Here is a 20,046-nt window from a genome sequence, read left to right as displayed (position 1 = left end):
AAAAATGTCTGTTAAATAATTAATAAAACACCAGCAGTAAAACCTCTGGTATATGTTAATACATCATAAAAATGGAGGGATTTGACGGCATGTACGGAAGAGGAGAGGTGGGATCCTGTGATTCATTAAAGCGTAGCAACGAGATAAATACGTGATGGCCGTGCGGTAGTTATGGCCTGATCACACGACTTATAAAACAGAGCCATGTCCAAAACTAACCATATCATCGGTTGTCAATGATTTGAAGGATGTGACAGGACATCATGGACATTAATGACACATTTTCACTATATTTTAAACAATGAATGACAGACCACGATTCATTTAGTCACAGTCTTATTCCCACTAAAAAATTACTTTCAAAGGTATTTTTTATTTTTATGTCTGTGCCTGTGTCCAATTTTGAGGCTGTGGGAAATACATATTTGTGCACATTGCAACTATCTTGCATTGTGACACCAAGCCAATAAAGGGCTGAGGTGCAGCATTTCTCAATCGGAAGTAATATTTTATATACCTGGAAAGTAGTAACAGTAACTATGGTCTTCAGATAAATGTAGTGGTTTACAAAAATGTAGAATAGTACTTTGCAGAGCTAAAAGTAATGTATTCTCTGTAATAACTCCCTGCATCTGTTCCTAAATACAGCATAACACAGACACTGGGTTGTTTTTGGGTGCGATTTTGAGTTGAATCCCTGAGGCAATTCGCACAGCTAGAACCACCGCATCTGAATCACATGCAAGGGTCACAAGTCTCCTTGTGTCTGACTCTATCTTGTGATGGACACAAACACATCTCTGTTTTTAGGCCGCCAGCAAGGGATCGCTGCAATTCCCCCATGACATACGACTTCAGAAGCAATAGCTACATCTTCTGTAGACTCCAACGTTCGTCTTGTTGTTGCCTGTGAACTCCTGCCAGGCCATGTGAAGAATACACTGGAGTGAAGAAGGGTGTGTGCGTGTGTGTGTCAGGGTGTAGTGACTTTGGAAGAAATGGACATAAGGCTAGACTATGTGGCACCAGAACTTTTTCTTGGATGAGCTATTGAGGTCAGGGAATGAGGAAAGTAGAGCAAAACCATGGTGATTGCATCTTGGAAGTCTGTATCTTCTTAAGAGATTCATCTGGGATAGTGAAATGTCTCATGGAAATCAAGTTAAAACCACAGTGACAACCAAGACTGAAGGTGCCCTATAAAGACTTGAAATGCGAGCGATCGCGGTTTAGCCGTTGAGCAGTTGAGAATGGTGTGTGTTTGGTTTTCCAACAGCTATAACAAAGAATCTCCAAGTAGCCTTTTATTCCATGTTTACAGCATGAATCGTCTTCTGATCAGGTACATTCCCAGGTGCACGCCACAAAACATACAATAGAGAACTTCAAAGACACTGTTGATTTACCACCACTTTGAGTGTGTGAGTGTGTGTGGGTATGTGGCATGTGTTGTTTGTGTGAGTGTTTCTATGTTCGCGCCTTACCGTCTGTATGCATGTTTAAGTGTGTATGAGTGTAAAACCTGACATCTATACTGATTGTGATAGTTCCTTTGGCTGGGCGGTATACCAAGCGTAACACTATATTTAGAGGGGTGGACAGTTGTTAACATTAAGACCAAAAACAAATTTATTCATGCTGAGAAAATGTGGTGAAACGGAGACAGACAACTCAACAAGTCTGTCACAAGTGGTGCCAGAGTGCGCTGTGAAACAATCCTCCTACTCCTGCACATGTTCCTTCATTGATCCAGCTTCTGTGCCTCTGCGATTCAGAAGGCGTTCCCGCTCTGACAGCTACTTCTTTTAGAACTAGGCCGCATTCTCAACCATTCTTCATACTTGTGGACATGTTTTCTTTGGATGTGATAAAAGAGGTTGCTTGTATCGCCACCTCTGGCAACACTTGTCATCCTGCACATAACTATTCTGCTCAGCAACCAACTTTTTAAAGTAAATGTCTAACCTCTGGTTTGAAGTAGTGTTTTTTCTTATGCGTATCAAGTCTCTGTGACACGATCTCTATTTATAAATAAACCTTTTCTGAAGGCGGTATATTAGTTATTGTAATTTTCCTTTAGTTCTACAGTATTCTATAGTTTATATATATAGAGTATGCATTGAAATTAGTAGGTTTAACGCCTATAGAAATGCATCCAGTAAGACCCATAGGTCGTGAACAGCTGTGGAAGCTTCATCTGTGATTGGTCCTTAACTTCTCCAACATGTAGACGTCCATGTGTGAAAGGTTAACACACCAGGTTAGTCACGCTAAAGAATCAAAAGCCTAGAGAAGGACAGTTTAGGTAAGCATCTGTGTAGTAGACTGTTGGTGTTGATAATTGGCCCATCAGAATAGAGCAGGCTTTTTTGGGGGAGGGTTATACCATAATGCCCCTAAATCAGCTTGTTTTCACTAAGCGTGCCAGCAGTGCTGCAGCAAAATTACTGCTCTATATATTCTACATAGGTTTCTAAATGTTAGGTCATACCGCCCAGCCTAAATTATTCTCCTTACAGCAGCCCAACACAACTTAGTGTCCGGTGCACACACCAAGGTCCATAATCTGGAAATGGTGAAAAATAACGACAAAATAAGAACAGGAACTTAATCGTTGGTTGTTGTAAAAGGGGTTTGCTTTTCCTTAAGCACTCCTCCTTGTTTTAATCAATACAAGTCTCGATTTTGTAGCACTTGGTATTATTGGACTGAATGACATTATGAGGTGTAGAAACTAATCAATGGTTACACAGTCTTCAGAAAAAAGTATATTGTATATAGTCATATATATATAGATTTATATTCATTTATAAGCTTTTTAAAATAGCACAGTAAACACTTTGCACACATGATAAAAACCACTGAATGTATCTGATTGTTTATGTATAGGCCAATGGCGTCAAGGGAACCACATCCTGGTAAAGGGTCATTTCACTTTTTCTGCAGTCAGCTCAGGAAGGCAAATGAAACTGTTAGTCACTAGTGTAGAAATGAGAACATTCATCGATCACGTTTTATTGATAGGCTGAACATGAGTAGTGTTTTACGTCTATTACTCTACCAATATGTGTGTGTTAAAAATCTCCTTCCTGAAGTGGCTAAACCGAAAGAGGACTGAACCCATCTCCAGACTACGTGTTCCTGTCTGCAACTGTAACTGGAAGTAGGTATACATTAGAATCTGCACACTTTAACCACACAGAAAGAACAACAGAAACAAAAAAGAGAAGTTATATAAAGACAGTCAAGTCGGAAAAACCGGAGATACAGAATTTATAGTAATGCACATTATCGTTGCTTATCTCCTACGCCTCTTCTTCTGCATCTTCTCATACCTGTACAACACCTCTTCTCTCTCTCTCTCTCTCGCTCTCTCTCTGCTTCTTCCCTCTCTTCCTTAGTCCTTCGTTTCACTCTTTTTCTTAGTCTCTTCTCTCACAGTCTCTGTACAGTTGGCTTAGTGGTGACGGTACAAATTGATAAAGGGTTCCGTGTGACGTTTGTACAGAAACATTAGTTTTTTTTTTCCTCATGTAAACAGGCACACAGATCTCCAGAGGATAACCCCTCATTCAAAAAAACCTCAGCGAGTTAATCAGTTCCTCTTCATCTCAGTTGTTTTGTATTCCTTCATTAATTTCTGGTTCTTTCTTCTCTCTGCTGATGACACTGTAATCTTCACATTGTCGCACGTTTTTGGCCCCGGTCTCAGTCCTGCTGAGAAGAATAAGGCCTTGGATTGCTCCTCAGATAACTAGAGGTTTACAGCTACTCAGTATTTAATCTCCCTTTCTTCCTTGGCTACCGCTGCCAAGGTTCTGTTACAGTTCGCCACCCAAGATAATGAAGCTTAACAAGGGTTGCTGTTGTCCTCTTGCTGTTTGTTTTGTTTTATTTCGCTGTCTCTAGCATCAGTGTTGGCGGTCTAGCACAGATATTCACGCTGTCTCCGACAGGTCCACATGGAACGAGCTAGCAAATCCTTTTGTGGGCTGAAAGGAGAGAGAACACAGTCGTTAAGACAAATGACACCCTTCCCTGAAGACTGTTCAGTGACACAGGCTTTAAACAACATCTAAGGATGGATACATGCCACTTAGTTCTCCCACTGAAGCCATTTATATACAGGAAAGGCTGATTCTCACAGTATAATGACGAAACCAATTTGGGAGTTATGAATACCATCAGTCTATCAGTGAAGATAAATGTTAAAAAACATTTTGGCTACAAATGCACGCATACAAAACACTGTAGACTAATTGCTTCATTCATTATCTATAAATGGATCATTAAACATTTATAAACTCTTTATCAAGGCAGCTCTGGTGAACAGAGCAGTAGTAGCATACGTTTTTAAAATTAGAACATGATGCCTATTGGTTAATAGCACTTCAGCCTGTGGTGATATTTCTCATGTTTTTTTTATAGACTAACATACAACCAGAGAGGTCAGTTTATTTCAACAGACCGTGGAATGGGAGAAGTCTTAAAGTGGACTAAGGGAATATGAAGTGCATTTATCTGAACACTGCAAGGCAGACAAGATGAGCAGACGTGCATGCAGCTATATTTGGAGGAAAGCAAGCTCTAGCACCCAAAGGCCAAATAGCAATTATTCTTCACAGCCCTGATGTGCAATGGAACGATCGTCTGGCTCTGTTTGGTTAGTTGCAAACAAAAAGCAGGTCATCATGCTCGTCAGTGAACTGAAAGACAGCGCACACTCTGCATGCAGCATCATGGAAGATGGTGGTGGTTAGGTGGTGGAGAGTTGACTGGAAATGGCTTCTCTATTGAATGTGTATATGGAATCCATTCTCTACTCTTAGACTTAATAGAATATTCATGTTATGTGGGAACTTGGAAAGCAATTGAAAGCAGCAAGTGTCCTCTCATCTATTTCTAAAGCGTCTCATTCAGCTGCAAAATCAGAAATGTTAGAGTAAGAAAAATATGTCTTTACAATTTTGCTGAATGAATATTTATACAAATAAATCTAGTAGCCCAGATCGTATTTGACCTTGATGACTCCCGCCCCGTCCATCCTTACTAGTTAGGTATTGATCCACCGGCAAGTATACTATAGATGCTTCAGATGTCCAAGTCCATTCATGCATTTGTGGAAAATATCCTTCCAGTTATTCAATAGTCAGGGAAGTGTAATTGTTGAATAAGTGAAAAAACATGTCCTTTACAACTTTGATGTTCTATCTCTGTGCACTCAAGCAGATTTGGTGCAATAAATATATTAGAAAAAACCCTTTTTGTGTGTTAACAAGTAAGTGTGCTTGTGTTAGTGACCTTTACTTTTATGAGCATCAGATAAAAATGCTGAATGGAAAGCAGTTAGAGGGGGAATTTTGAGAAAAGGAAAAATAAATAAAAGGTTGCCACAGCGATGTAATTTCAATCTGATTGAGACTTTGTTTATTTTATTTTGACATAATTACAGACATTTATTGGGATAAGGATGGGGTTAGATTGAATTTGGTAAAGTAGATTTTGGAAAGGGGCGCTTAGCAACAAAAGGATGTACATTTTACATTGGAGAAAAGAAAATATAATATACAAAGAAAATACAAAAAATAGTTAAGCCATATTTTGAATTTCATCTTAAAATAGAAGAAAAAAATAGTTGATGAACAACATAAAATATGATATTAAGTCCAGATCAGAATCGAGAGGCAGAATCATTGTCCCCTCCCTCTAGTATCTGTACTGGACCAGACCAAAGTCATAGGGTCCCAGTGAAGTTTCATACTGATACTCACAGAGAAAGGTGGGTTTGTATGGTAGGGTCCCCCTATCATACTCTTTCCTCTCTAGCGTGCTGGTGCTGTACTGCTGCTGTTGCTGATGAAGGTGATGGTGAAGGCTGTGGTGTGACTGTGACCTTTGACCGTCCTTGCCAAAGGTGGAGAATGACCTATCGCTGGACGAGGCAGTGGACGAAGTCATGGTGAGTTGCTCGGAGAGGTTGACGGAGGAGGGTACCTCAGTGTCTGGCAGCGTAGCGTCCATGCCGGGCACGTGCAGGTTACTGCGGTAGTCTGGCCCCTGGCGCCCATCGGACGGTACGAACGACGGCATCCAGCAGCGGTCGGAGTGGCCCAGGGCCTTGCACTCCTCCGTGCAGTTGGAGAAGAGGTCCGCACCTGCACAGGATGAGGGAGTGGGATGATCAGTTGGAGGACAAGACAAAGGGTAATGGGAGAGAGAGTGGTTGGAGGATCAAAAAAGATACATGGGACACGAAGCAAACCAAAAAAAAACAAAGAAGAAGAGGCGTTGAGTGAGATTGAGAGGAGAGACGGCACAGATATTTGGAGGGGAGGAAGCGGGAGTGGGAAAGAGATGAGAGAAAGAGCACAGAAGAGAGAACACCAGTTAGCAATCATTTGCCAATGTCGAAAGCAGAAAAAGAGCACCAGAAGCTATTCATCAAACAGACAGGGCCAACATTGATGAAGCGAATTGTTTGTTTTCTTCTTCACCTCATTCATTCCGAATGAAATGTGCAATCAAAGCGTTGGGATGTTGCAAAAACATTTCACACCCTTGCTATGTCAACATCCTCAGCCTCCCAGTTCAGTCTCCAACACCAACAGACAATACGGGAATCCATTTTCCACCACCCTTATACAAAAACCACAATTATCTTAAGAAATATGCAGCATAAAACCGAATATTCATTGGCTGCATAATCGCACTCTCATGTCAATCATGCCTATACAAACTGACAAGCTGTGCAATTGACACGGAGCTACTACAGAAACAAAACATCATCATAAAATAGTTAAAATTAACATCTGAAATCATGTAATACAACACATACACTCATGCACACACAGAGCCAGCATGAAATAGGCACCGGATATCTTAATTACCCACTCTTAGTGAGAATAAAGAGGAGAGGATGGAAAAAAAGAGGAGTGCAAGAAAGATTATGAAATGGAAGAGAAAGGACGAAGAGAGATGTACAGTCATCATAATAATGAAACCCTCCAGCTTTTCTACTTTCTGCAGATTGGATTTGTAGTTTTCTCTTATTTCCCAGTCAAGCTGGGACAAAGTTGAAGCGTTGGGACAGAATGATCAAAGAAGAAGGAAAGAGAAGTGCAGCATTCGCCGGTGGACACCAAGAAAGTGGACAATTGGTAACGTGTAATTCTTTCAGGCCGAGAGGGGTCAGCTCACACAGGTCTGTGCACACACACACACACACACACACACACACACACACACACACACACACAAACACACACACATACACAAGGCATGGAAAGTACGCCCTGACTGTGCATTTTGTATTTGAACACAACTGCAAATACAAAATATCTTCAATAATCAGAAAAGATCAAAAAGCCACGTCAATAAAATTATTTGTAAATATTCTGGTTATATAGCATAACAATTAACATTTAGAGACATTAACGTGCTAATGTGTGATATGTGTTAAAGTGATACTAAATATTCAAAATACAAATACAGATTGCATGGCTTTCGTTGTATTTACATCCAAACTGGGTCAACGACTTTGTTTTGCTTGTTTGTGATATAGGGAAAGTGATTTCTGGAGAGTTTCAATTGGTTCCCTCAAGATTGGAATCAGACAAAAAGGATAAATTAGGCCGGGCGATGGTGAGAAAGTGGTGTTAATTTTATCAGAGTGGAACTGTGTTAAACTCTCGTCCGTTTTCGATCTCTGTTTATCCCACTGTGTTGATAATACACGCAGAGGGACACAGGCCAACAAGACGGCGGTGACCAGAAAAGATGGAGACACAAGGCTTGGAAGCTCCCACAGACAGCCAGGGCTAAACAGACGGGGGAGTCGCTGATTTCACAGAAAGAGACAGCAGGAGAGAGGAGCAGTAAGGAAACAGTAACCATAAGGACGGGGGAGACCCGGGGCCTCAGATAGAGACGGCGATGGCCAAAAAAGACAGGGGAGACCCGAGCCTCACAGACGGAGACATGAGGAGGAGACAGCCGAGGGGCCCAGAGAGAAAGAGGACATGCAGGTGAGCACGGATTAACACATGGGAAGAATAATATTGTCGCAGCAAAGGGGATGAGAGAAAGAAAGATATATTTTGTGAATTCCAACCTCAACCTTTTTGAGGCAAATTCGTTTAATAGTCTTTCTGGGAGGGACACTGGGAGTCATCGCTGCAGTGGTGTTACACACTCAGTGCACACCATGCACAACGCATTCAAATGTACAAGCAAATCAGCAAAAACACCAAAACACAGGTGCAAAATCTAGGAGTGCAAGTAGGCAGAGAATAAGCAGGCAGAATGCACATGAGCACACACACACACGCCGACACCCACACCCACACATATACATGCATATACAAATATGCAATTAATGTCAAAGGATTAATGGGGGTTCAGTTTATTATACATTTCTCATGTCTTAGTGTATTATTACGCAGCAGCAAGGGCATAATGTCCTTTAGCGATGGCTGAGTAAATACGGTCTGCAGTCTGCAGCCAGTGCTGTTTATGGTATATTAAGGTTGGATCAAGTCTTGCCAACAAAAACTCTCTGCCAAAGGATTTTTTCTGCCTGTTCAATCTCAACTATGGATTTCACAGTATTAGGGTACAAGAGTTTAAAGTGGAACGAATAATTGTTGCATGGTTTTAAGTTTATTCATTTATTATGTAACACAATGGAGGCGCCAAGACAAAGAAATGTTTTAGTTTCCGTGTGCAAATAAGATTTAGCACAGATTCCGTTTCAGAGGGTTTTCGCGCAGGAAAAACGAATAACGCAATCGTGACACATTCCACCATAAGTCATGTGAGAACACTTGGTCTGCTCGTTCTACTCATCATTTAGTCCATATAGTGCTTCAGACAGCTGAACAGGACACCAGGAGGACGTACTGAGGACTTACCTAGGACATATTGACAACATGCAATGACATAACAACGTCCATTTTCTTTCTTTTCCAGTCTTACGCGTTAGATAAAGGTTTTCTGCGGCATGTTATTGCATGCTGCTGCTCAATACGCTGAGGAAACACTCATACATGCGGACAACAGCATCTAAAGGCTGCATAGGTATTTAATGTGTTCCTAAGCAATATTAATAGTAAACTGATTGATCTGTTCTACTTCCACTTCTCTTCTACTTCTTTTTTATCATACCAGTTCACGCTCAACAGCAGCAACATATGCAACTTGTGTCTATGAACAAAGCATGCTGATGATTGTTTAAAATAGAGACACAGTATCTAAATATACAAGTAAGAAACCAGACAGGCACATGTGCACAAGACGCCTAGCGGTGACTGATCCCTGTGAAGCACCTTTTCTTCCTCGGGCAGAGAGCAAACAACAAGAAAAACATTGACTGACAATGACAGGTCCTGCCGGCACCTTCAGGTCTCACGGTGACCTCATCGGGCAAAACATCAACAACGCTCAGCAACGGGACATGGTTTACTTGCTAATATGCAATTAACATTTCTGTCCCTTTTTCCACTAATTTTTATTAAATATCTGTCTGTTTCTCAAATCCCAAATCGGTGTGATGTGACTAATTGCATTGCCTGGCGTACATCCAGCCACTGGGAGAAAGGAAATAAAGAAAAACAAGTTTTGGGAAAAACATGATCCCCGTGTTTGAATTAATTCCACGGGCATATCTCCTGCACTTTGGTTTGAAGTTAGTCCCTGAATGCATCCCATTCATCTGTCTGTCTCCTTCACTCTGTCTCTATTAGTCCCTCTGTGTCTTCGTCTCTTGCTGTTAGTTATTTTCCACCTTGTTTTTTTGGAACCTCTCTGTCTGCCTCATCTCTTTTCCCTTTCCAGATCACACTCCTCAGGTATGCGCCGTCTTCTCTCCATACTGCTGTTTTTCATCTTGTCCTCTACTGTTCCAGTGAGAGTACTGGCACAAATCATCAACATTTGGACAGCAACTCAGAGCAGCAGGGGACAAACATTGTTTCCTTACATGTGTTGTCCGGTGAGGCAGTGACGAGTAAAAACCAGAGATCAGACTCGGTGATGATAGACACAGCGATTCTTCTCACTCTCCATTTTTTAACGGTTGTTCCGCAGCAACTTGGCTGGGATGCAGTCCAAAGATGGCCACATGCCCGAACAACGTCTCTTTGATTAATATCACCACTTACATATTATTAGAGCGACCACTGATTATCGATCTCTGGTTTATGTGCTCTTCATCTCTCTGTCCACCCTTTGTATGCAACACGCTACGTAGGCTTGACCATAACAAAGACTTGCAAAGAGATAAATACCAGACAGCGCGATACTGCTGCACCATGACAAGTGCATCAGCTTGTGATCCATAGGTGCGGGTCCGAGTAGCCGCCAAATTGTGAGACTTTGGTCCTATATTACTGACCCTGTTAGAATTTTATTGCAGGCTATTTATAGTCTCAAGATTGCCAAATATACCGTCAGTGGACTAGTCTCATTCTGCGACCTAGGACTGCCAACAATTGTGAGAGAATGAATGATGCTTTATCATTCATTCTCTCACAATTGTTGTCTTTTACTATCTTACTTTGACCTAACCTTCTAAACAAAAAGGTTGACAAATGTTTGTTGGAACAGCGATTTTACAAAAAAAATATTATTTTCAGGTAATGTACATCCAAGATGACCGAGATTGGTTTTCTGTAAGTTTTAGCTTTCTGGAGATATTTGGTGTCTATGTCACCAGGTATGTAGGTCAGGTCCAGGGAATCTAAGGAATACATCAAAAAGCCTCTCAAAGTACCTCTACATGAATTTTTAAGTTCATAATACATAGTTAATACAAACAAATATGTTCACTGTTGCTTCGGAAAACTTTTTCCAATGACACTTGACACTGAAACGTTTGTGTTTTGTTGGATCGCTAACCTATACTACCTTCTGGGTGGCTTCTCACATGAGTTCACAGTTTGCCCCAAAGCAGGAGAATTTCTGAGAGTGTTACAGAGATAAAAATAGTACCCAAAGACAGCTGATTTTACAAAGTGTTACCATCACTACAGCACAACACATTTCTATTTTGGGAACCCAGAAGGTACATCTAGCTTTTATTGTGACATGCATAACTTATATTTTTGCGCTGTTGACATGGATCCACAGCAGTCCATTCAAAGGCCTATGGACCTGGTAAGTGACACCAAATGTCTCCAAATTGCTACAATTTACAAAAACAATGTTGTTTTTAATTTTCAGAAAATTTCGTCAAATTGCCAAGACATCGCTTTAAGCATTTTGCCAATTAACCTTTCAATTCCTGCTTTGGACCGCGTGTTCTTCTGTAATGGGAATATGGACAAACCACAACAATCAAGCTCCTGATCCCAGTTCAGATTTCCAGATGCTTTACTTGACCACTACCAACGGATGTTTTAATATTGCATTACATTGTTTTAGTGGGAAGCAGTGCCTGGAGCAGATGTCCAATCTTGCTTAGTCTCTGGGTTGGATTGTTTGTGTTAGTCATGGCCAAAGCCTGTTTATGACTCCCAGGACTGAGATTTCCATTAGTCTAACAAACTCATGCTCCATTTGAGTAATAAATCGAGAGCGGATGTAGGGAAACGAGAACGCATCTTTTTCACTTTCTGACACTGATGTTTTTAGCTAATTTGAAGTATCATTCTGCAATGGTGCTGCAAAGGAAAGACTCGGGGTTTCTTTTCATCCGTTTCAGGGTTGGGACACTTCATTTGCTATTCAGCTCATTCAGAAAACAAAGCCTATTCACGACACGATGACACTGATCAACACACTCAACAGGGCCTTTCAGTGTATTGATATATCCTTAGTGACCCATTACTACCATCTGATAGCTTTAGACAGGATCGAGTCCGAGTGAATACATGCCTCCATCATTTTGAGCTGTGTTAATAGAGACAGTAGGAAATAATATGTTATCTCACTAATGAAACATAATTAAGGTGAATATGGAAGGTATTTTGTGGCAACGTAAGTAGGCCCGGTTGATATCATTTTATTCCATGCAACTTATACTTCTCATTTGCCGCGAGACCCCTGCCCCCCTGATTTATCTCTGATATAACTTTTATTGATATTCAACAAATCAGTCACCTTTGATGAAGCGATGATGTCGAGTGATACCTAAAAGGCAGAACGCTAAATGAATTTTTATCTCAGGACATTAAACTCTGGTCATAATGAGAGAATATATAATTATTCTTTTATTCTGTGATTGATTTTTTTATTTCTTTGTCATTTTTACACGTTTCATTACAGGGTCATGTCACCGCGTCTAGATGGTACTAGAACGCATTCTGCTCACCTTAGTCCTGATTGGATCATTCTATCGATCTTTGAGTTGAACCATATTGGCATTAGTAATTCCCCTGACTAACATATTTCCCCTTTGTTCTCTTCTTAGATGCCTTTCTATTACAGTAGTGTTCTTATGGGACTTTTACACTTTACGTTTGGCATAGTTTTGATGTAAATTTAGACTAACTTGTCCTTCTGCAGCAGCTGATGTCAGACTCTAGAGCCTGACTGAAAGCGCATTTCAAAACGCTATAAGCTAAATTCCTCTGACAGCTCAGTGACATGGGAGACTGCAACACAGTGCCTGCCGCTAATTCATAATCAGCCATCTAATATACCGTTGCCACAGTGATTTAATTGTCCCATTCGTCACGGCTGTTGTTCTCTCCAAAACAAATGGCATGATAATAATCTTTTCCAGTCTTCTACCCGTCATGCAGACTTCCACATCTCCTCAAAGGTTTCAGAGAGTGGATTTTTTAAACTGATGAATATTTTATCTCACGCTCACTCTTATCTTTTGTTTTGCATGCATGCTCTACCCATCATCTCCTATTAGGACGATGACGGAAATAATTAGAAAATTATTTCTGTCATCTGCCACCCCCCCCAAAAAAAAAAATTGGGTAGTCAATCAAAAGTGCTTTGGTTCTTGGCACAGCAGTGCCTCACTCCAGACGTGCTGCTTTCAGAAAAGCCATTTGCCCTCTTTTTAAATGTATCCGGTGATATCCCAGCCTCACAGGCAGTGTCCCTCTGATTTAAAACCACGTCAGGAGACTTATTTTCTAAAGTGTCAGACGAGCGGCCGAGCGGGAAGCTACAGCAGGTGTAGTTGATGATATGCCAACTGGAAATGGTTTTCCCTTGATTTGAAATATTCCGAGGTGCACCAAAAGGGAGAGCATGCCGCTCGGTCCCGTGAGGAAACCTTGCCGCTAACCCTCCTTTGATAATTGCTATGCAAAGGTTCAAGAAATGAATTACTGATCAGCCGAGTGTTGCAGAGAGCCAACGTGTGGGGGAGACAGAATGAAGGATGAGACTGCCACAAACCTTGGAAGAGAGTATGTGTGTTTTGTCAGTGAAAAACACACACAAACACACATACTCTTATGTAAAATTGCGCACGTGTAAGTATGTGTGTCTGTGTGTGCACTGGTTTGCTCATAAACCACGTGAAAATACATAAAAAAATCATTCAGTTTACACATACTTGGCTCAGGCTTATACAGTGAGGCCATTTATCGCGTTTAGCACATACAGAACCTCATACAGGCAAGTACAAGGATGCTGAGTGTGTGTACAAATGCATAATCACAAAAAGACTATAACTCACACAGAACAACCAGCTGCATTCTCATCCTTACACGGAAAACAAAACATCGCTCATGCACATGCAGAGATGCACACGAGCGTTGGGTCTTATCTATATGGAGGCAATATACAGCTGGATCAGTGCCAAGCCCCGGCTAACGCTCACTCTTAAACGGAATCTCATTGAAGCTTTCCAGTGCATCACCTAGCCTAGTTCTCTCTCCGACACACATAAAACACACTCACAAAAGCTAGATTACATATCAAGTATAAGCCTACATATTTAAATCAGATAATGGTGTACAGTTACACACACGCTTGCGCACACACACACAGGCCGTCTGGTTTTGTTTACAGAAGCCAGTGAAACTCAAGTGTCTCTCTTTCCAAAATACCAGTCGTGTGATACTACCTCCCATGGAGTGGTAAGCTGTTCCCCGCTAAATCCAACATGAGAAGCAAATGCTGGTTCCTCATATGAAATACAGCGCCTCGCTCCGACTGTGTACACACCCAGGCCAGCGCCAAACGGGCCAATCATAGCCGGTATCTGTTAAGTTTATAAATTGGTTGACAACTTCAGATGCAAGACTTCCAGAAAATCAAAAAAAACGTGTAAAAAAAAGTCATTATGCATACACAAACATCCACTTTGATACTTTTTTGCCAGAAATGAAACGATTCTGGATCAAGAGAAAGAGGAGCCCTGGACTTCATCCAGCTCTGCATTTAAGCCTCGTGCAGTTTGACCTTCCCAGACTGTTTCATCAGCAAGAGCCAAAGTGATACAACCGCCACTGCATTCTGGATCTCAATTATGGTGTCGCTCATTAAAAATGTCAAATGCCATGGCGCCTGATGAGGGCTATTCACTACCCTGCACCAACCCATCTAATCCGCTCTGTATGTAGCCCCTGCATGCACCGCTATGGCTGCCGTCTAACATGAGCTGTGCTGAACGTTCCCTCTGAAGGAAAAGGGCAAATTTATATGAAAAGAAATTTTGTGAAGTTCTGTGTTCTCTCTCTGACTCCGCTTTGATCAATAAACAGGTACTAACCAAAAGGCATTTTAGAGAGAACAAAGGCAGAACTATGATTAAACCAACCTAAAGCCTCATCTAAAAAAAAGGGTATTCTATTCTCAAGTCTGGAACAAAAAGTAAGACGTGCATTTGTGATGCTGTTTGTGTGTGTGTGTGTGTGTGTGTGTGTGGCGGTTGGTCCTTCAAAATGACAATGTTCACTTAAGCACACGTGAAGTGAATTTTTAGCTGCAGCACATTTCAAAACGACAAATGACCATACTTCACTGTTTACACAAAAGACTGGAAAAACGCTTAATCTGTGTGATCAGCTGAATCCCCAACAATGCACTCTACCCAACAATGCAATACACCAACTGTGAAATGAGTCACGCGTCTGATTAAAATGCATCATATTAATTTGGCTTCGACGCCTTTTGCCTTCAGATAGCTGAACCCTATTGATTTGTGCCTCAAAGGCGCTGCAGAAACTGCCACTGCATCCTGCATGTCGCTGTCCTTTCAGCACCATTGGGTGAAGGAAGCTGGGCCAAGGGACTGAGGGAAAGAGAGAGAGAGAGAGAAAGAGAGAGGGAGCGAGTGATCTCCCCAAATATTCCTCCTCTTCACCCTAGTGTGAAATACAATCAACACCTTGGGGCTGTTCAGCATTCATGACAGCCAGCCAGCAACCCAAGCTTGGTCCTTCATGCAGTCTCAAATTAAGGAAATTAAAAGTCAGCGGTCCGCACCAACAGTTTAGCATTATCACATTCAAAAACACACTACTGAAGCAAAGGGGTGAAGGAGTCCTGAAATGACAGAGTAATTACACAATGTGTGTGTGCGTGGGGGGAGGGAGGGGACTCACCGGCTGAGTGACCCCGGTTGGTGGCATCATGGTCACTGTCGCCTTGTTCGCTGTCGCCGTGGCCACTGTCTTTGGAACTGACTATGTCTGCTTCTTGGAATGCCGAGCTGCAGCAGAGGTTAGAGCAAAGGAGGCGATTACAGGCGTGACAGGGTGAGAGGGAAGGAATACCAGGGAGGGGGGAGGGGGGGAAGGGGCAGACAGAGGTGGAGATATATATCAAGAAAGGGGGAAAAAAACGGGCAAAGAGAATAAGCATTAAATAAGGGAACAGAGGGAGGCGAGATAGAGAGAGTCTGAAAGCAACACCACATTAGTACAGTCATGGTGGCTGTGAAGTGTCTAAATTGGATGACACACATGACATGTAATGAAATTCAGCATTAGAGCTTTAATAGGCACTGCACTGTCAGTTAGGAGGCTGATGCCAAATTAAAGAGGAACGTTATGGAACCATGTAACCTCTCCGATCCCCAATAAATGATACAGGATTCATACTGATGAGAGCATTATTCCATATATGTCTGAATATGAATAATGTGAAAGGTGTGCATTAAGCTGAGTAGGCTAGAACACGTGCGGTGGCATCAGTACGGCTGTGGGGAGTCTGGGTCTATACGGCCATTATTACCTGTTGACACGCCGGGGTCGGTCCACCAGGTAGCTGAGTTCTGCTCGTTGGTGTTTTGTCTAGAAAAAACAAAACCACATTACAAATTGCATTAATTCACATAGACACAAAACTCCAGAAGCTTCAATCAAGTATTGAATAAAGGGGAGCAGCCAGGCTTGTTTATGACGGTTGCAGGGGTATTGACAGTGGGCGCATCCACTTGGAGAGCGGGTGGGCGAGAGGAGAGAGGAGAGAGGAGAGGAGAGCAAAGGCAGAGTGGGTTAGGGAGGCGATTGAATGCGTAAATGATTGAGCCGCCCGATGCTGAAACTGAACAACCTTTGTTCACAGTGCTGCCGTGCTGTGCCGTGCGCGGAATACTTAAGATTGCGACTCTGCTGTCTGGCTTCACTCCAGCCACACCGCAATCAACGAGAAAGCCCAAACTCCACATCCTCCCCTGGGCAGAACGCACACAGGCTGGAGACAAAACAGGGCTCCTTTGCTTCTCCCTCTTAGAGATCATTGGCCACTCAAACGTCAAAAGCTGTCTGGGATGTATGGACATGATTCTTGGCACATGAGGAGCATGTATAGGCTCCTGATGACTGACAAGACCAAAATATGACAGACGTCGGTCAACAAATTATTGAAGTTTTTGCACACACCCACATGTCTCACTATGAATACTGAGCCAGAATCGATGCATTTCTGCCATTTCTTTAGCATATATAATCCTTTTTCATCACGCGTGTGCCACACCTTGGCAGACGCAGGTGACCACTTCATCAATTTGCAGGTTCTATACCAGTTGTATGTTTGTTAATTCCTGTTAGTGTAAGGTTTGTCTGAAAACTCTGTAAACACCCAAAGAGACAAATAGTTGTGTTTTGGAGGATGACAGCCTATTGCGCATGATGTAATGGCTCCTCTGACAGCAGTCTATTATGGATGAGGCCACGGGAGATTTGAGTATTGACGTAAACCCAATCACCATTATGCATGACAGTGATCAAAGACCATTGAACAGAACAGCCCATTCAATAGCAGATGCGGGGACCTTTGGTGATCCCGGATTTCAGGCATGACCTGAATGACAACATGGGTATTAATTACGCTTTCTACAGCTCTGAATGAACCATTTCTTACCTCACTAGAGAGAATACTGCCGTTGGATATGATGTCCGGTTGTTGGTCACTATACCCTGTAACTATGGCGCCGCAGGGGTTGGCATGATCTGTGTCGTTGCTACGTGAGGGGCTGCACGGTTTGAGGAACATCAGGTCCGTTTTGGCGGACTCCGGGGTCAGACACACCTGGTAGCAGTAGGAGTTCTGGTTCTGGTGGTGATGAGAGCCAAAGCCCCCTCCCACGCCACCCACGCCAGACTCCTCCACGGGCACCTGCCCCACGGGTCCGACCCCTGACGTCACGTTGGTGCTCTGAACTAACATGATGTCCGATTTACTCAGCTTCTTCTGCTTCCTGCCGCGGGCCTGCCTGCTGCAGCACGACCCGCAGCACAAGCAGCAGTCGCCGGCCAGCAGACATGTGTACAGGTTGAGCTTCTTGTCCTTTTGGCAGCGCACGGCCAGCACGATCATAGCCAGGAGGAAGATGAAAGAAACGGAGCCCAGGGCGATGATAAGGATGAGGGTGAGATCGAGGGAGGTCTCTTTAGCTTTGGAAGCCGAGCCCCGATCCCCGCCGCGGCCTTCAATCACGCTGTCAACCAGCACGACGCTGACACTCGCGGAGGAAGAGAGCGGGGGCTGACCGTGATCCCTCACTTCGATCAGGAGGTCATAGAAGCCCTGCGGGTCCCGTTTGGGAGAGACTCTCCGGGCTGTCCTCAGCTCCCCTGTCCGCCAGTCCATCCGGAACATCCCCATCTCATTACCCCGCAGAATACTGTAGGACAGCCGCGCGTTCTCCCCATCATCCGCATCCATGGCTACGATGCGCGTCACCAGGTAGCCGGGCTCCGCCGAGCGCGGTAGGTGCTCTTTGGCGGTGCCATTTTTACCGATGGGGGCAATCACGGTGGGGGCGTTGTCGTTTTGATCCACTATGATCACAGTTACAGTGGCGTTAGAGAAGAGCTCGGGGCTTCCAGCGTCCTTCGCCTGGACCATGAAGCTAAACTCCTTCAGCTGCTCGTAATCGAAGGAGCGCAGCGCGTAAAGGTAGCCGGTGTCCTGGTTTATTGACACGTACGTGTCCACAGACATTCCCTGGATATCGCACTCCAATGTGGAGTAGGTGATGAGAGCGTTCTGCCCAACATCGGGGTCCAAAGCGCTCACGGCGTGGATGAACGCACCGGGCACGTTATTCTCGGTCACGTACACATCATACACAGCCTGCGTAAAACGGGGAGCGTTGTCGTTCTCATCGGAGACGTGGACTTTGATGGACTTGCTGGTGGCGAGAGAAGGCTGCCCCTTGTCTTTAGCGACCACGGTGACGGTGTACGAGTCCGTGCTCTCTCGGTCTAACGGTCCGTCGGTCACAATGGTGTAGTAGTTTTTAAACGACGATTTGAGTTTGAAAGGAACGTCCCCGAGTATCTCACAGCTCATCTGTCCGTTGTCGCCGGAGTCCCGGTCGGAGACGCTGAAAAGTGCTATGACGGTGCCGGGGGCGTCCTGCTCGCTGACGGATTCGGTGACGGTGCTGAACCCGATCTCCGGTGTGTTGTCGTTCACGTCCACGAGTTTGACCAGCACCTTGCAGTGCGCGGGGACGGCGTTAGCCCCCAGATCCTTTGCCTGGACGTAGATCTGGTGCGTGTTGCTCTCCTCGTAGTCCACCTCCCCTGCCACCTCGATCCTGCCTGTTCGAGCGTCAATATTGAACAAGTCCTTTATCCGCGGGGTGTTGTGATTGCTGAAGGAATAAACGATCTCCCCGTTTTGTCCCTCGTCGACATCTGTGGCGTTGAGCTGGATCACCAGTGTGCCCAGGGGGGAGTTCTCCCGCAGGTTGACCGTATACACAGATTGATCAAACGTGGGCGCGTTATCGTTCGAGTCCAAAACTTTAACCACCAGGAGGGCTGTCCCGGTCCTCTGCGGGATGCCCCCGTCCACCGCGGTCAGCACGTACCGATGCACCGCCTGCTGCTCCCGGTCCAGCGGCTTCTCCAGCACCAGCTCGGCGAACTTGTTACCGTCGCTCTGCGTCTGAACGTCCAGGTAGAAGTAGTTGTTATTCGTTATCGCGTATGTGCTGAGCGCGTTTGTACCCACGTCCGGGTCGAAGGCGTTCTCCACCGGGAAACGGGTCCCGGGGATGGCGCTTTCTGATATCTCAACGGAAATGTCTGTCTCGGGAAAGCTCGGCGGATTGTCGTTGATATCCATCACCTCGATCTCCACGCGAAAGAGCTCCAGCGGGTTCTCCAGAAACACCTCCAGGTGCAGCAGGCACGGGATGGTCTGCTTGCAGATTTCCTCCCGGTCGATTTTCTCCTTCACTACCAACGCGCCGTTTTCTAAGTTCACTTCCAAATACGGCGTCCGTGAACTCGGCACCGTCTGGAAGCGGCGAGCGGAAAGTTTGGTAATGATCAGCCCCAAATCCTCTGCGATATTCCCAACCACAGTCCCAGGTTCCTGCTCCTCTGGAACAGAGTAATGCAGCTGGGAAACAGTTCCATCCAGGATGGAGAGTAGAAACACGAACCAAATCATCTCCTCTCCGTCTCTCAAAGTGCACTTGAAGACGTAAAAAAAAAATGGTTATTCCTTTTTATTTACAGAAATGAGCATCTCCACATTTCCTCTGTCCGCGGGAAGGCAACAAGGCTGTCCGGTGCTGAGAAGAACCCCCCACTCTGCCTCGGGTCAGTGGAACATTGTGTCGTTTCAGCTGTGAGAAGCGCAGCCATTTGATCCGAGCTTCTCAGTTTTAATCAA

General features: G+C 44.0%; 1 protein-coding gene across 1 annotated transcript; it reads right to left on the bottom strand.

The window, feature by feature from the left end:
- Nucleotides 1–3,445: 3,445 nt before the first annotated feature.
- LOC142996876 (protocadherin-10-like) lies at nucleotides 3,446–19,821 on the bottom strand. The gene is made up of 5 exons (XM_076147995.1): nucleotides 17,275–19,821; nucleotides 16,144–16,202; nucleotides 15,513–15,619; nucleotides 5,772–6,155; nucleotides 3,446–3,992 (listed from the first exon to the last, which is right to left on the bottom strand). The coding sequence occupies exons 1-5, from the start codon at nucleotides 19,819–19,821 to the stop codon at nucleotides 3,973–3,975; spliced, it is 3,117 nt and encodes a 1,038-aa protein (XP_076004110.1). The 3' UTR covers nucleotides 3,446–3,972.
- Nucleotides 19,822–20,046: the final 225 nt, after the last annotated feature.

The sequence above is a fragment of the Genypterus blacodes genome, unplaced genomic scaffold (genome assembly GCF_046128005.1).
Source record: "Genypterus blacodes isolate CSIRO-AG114 ecotype Tasmania unplaced genomic scaffold, CSIRO-AGI_Gbla_v1 ptg000039l_1, whole genome shotgun sequence".
Lineage (NCBI taxonomy): Eukaryota > Metazoa > Chordata > Actinopteri > Ophidiiformes > Ophidiidae > Genypterus > Genypterus blacodes.
This window is presented reverse-complemented; position numbering and strand designations above follow the sequence as displayed.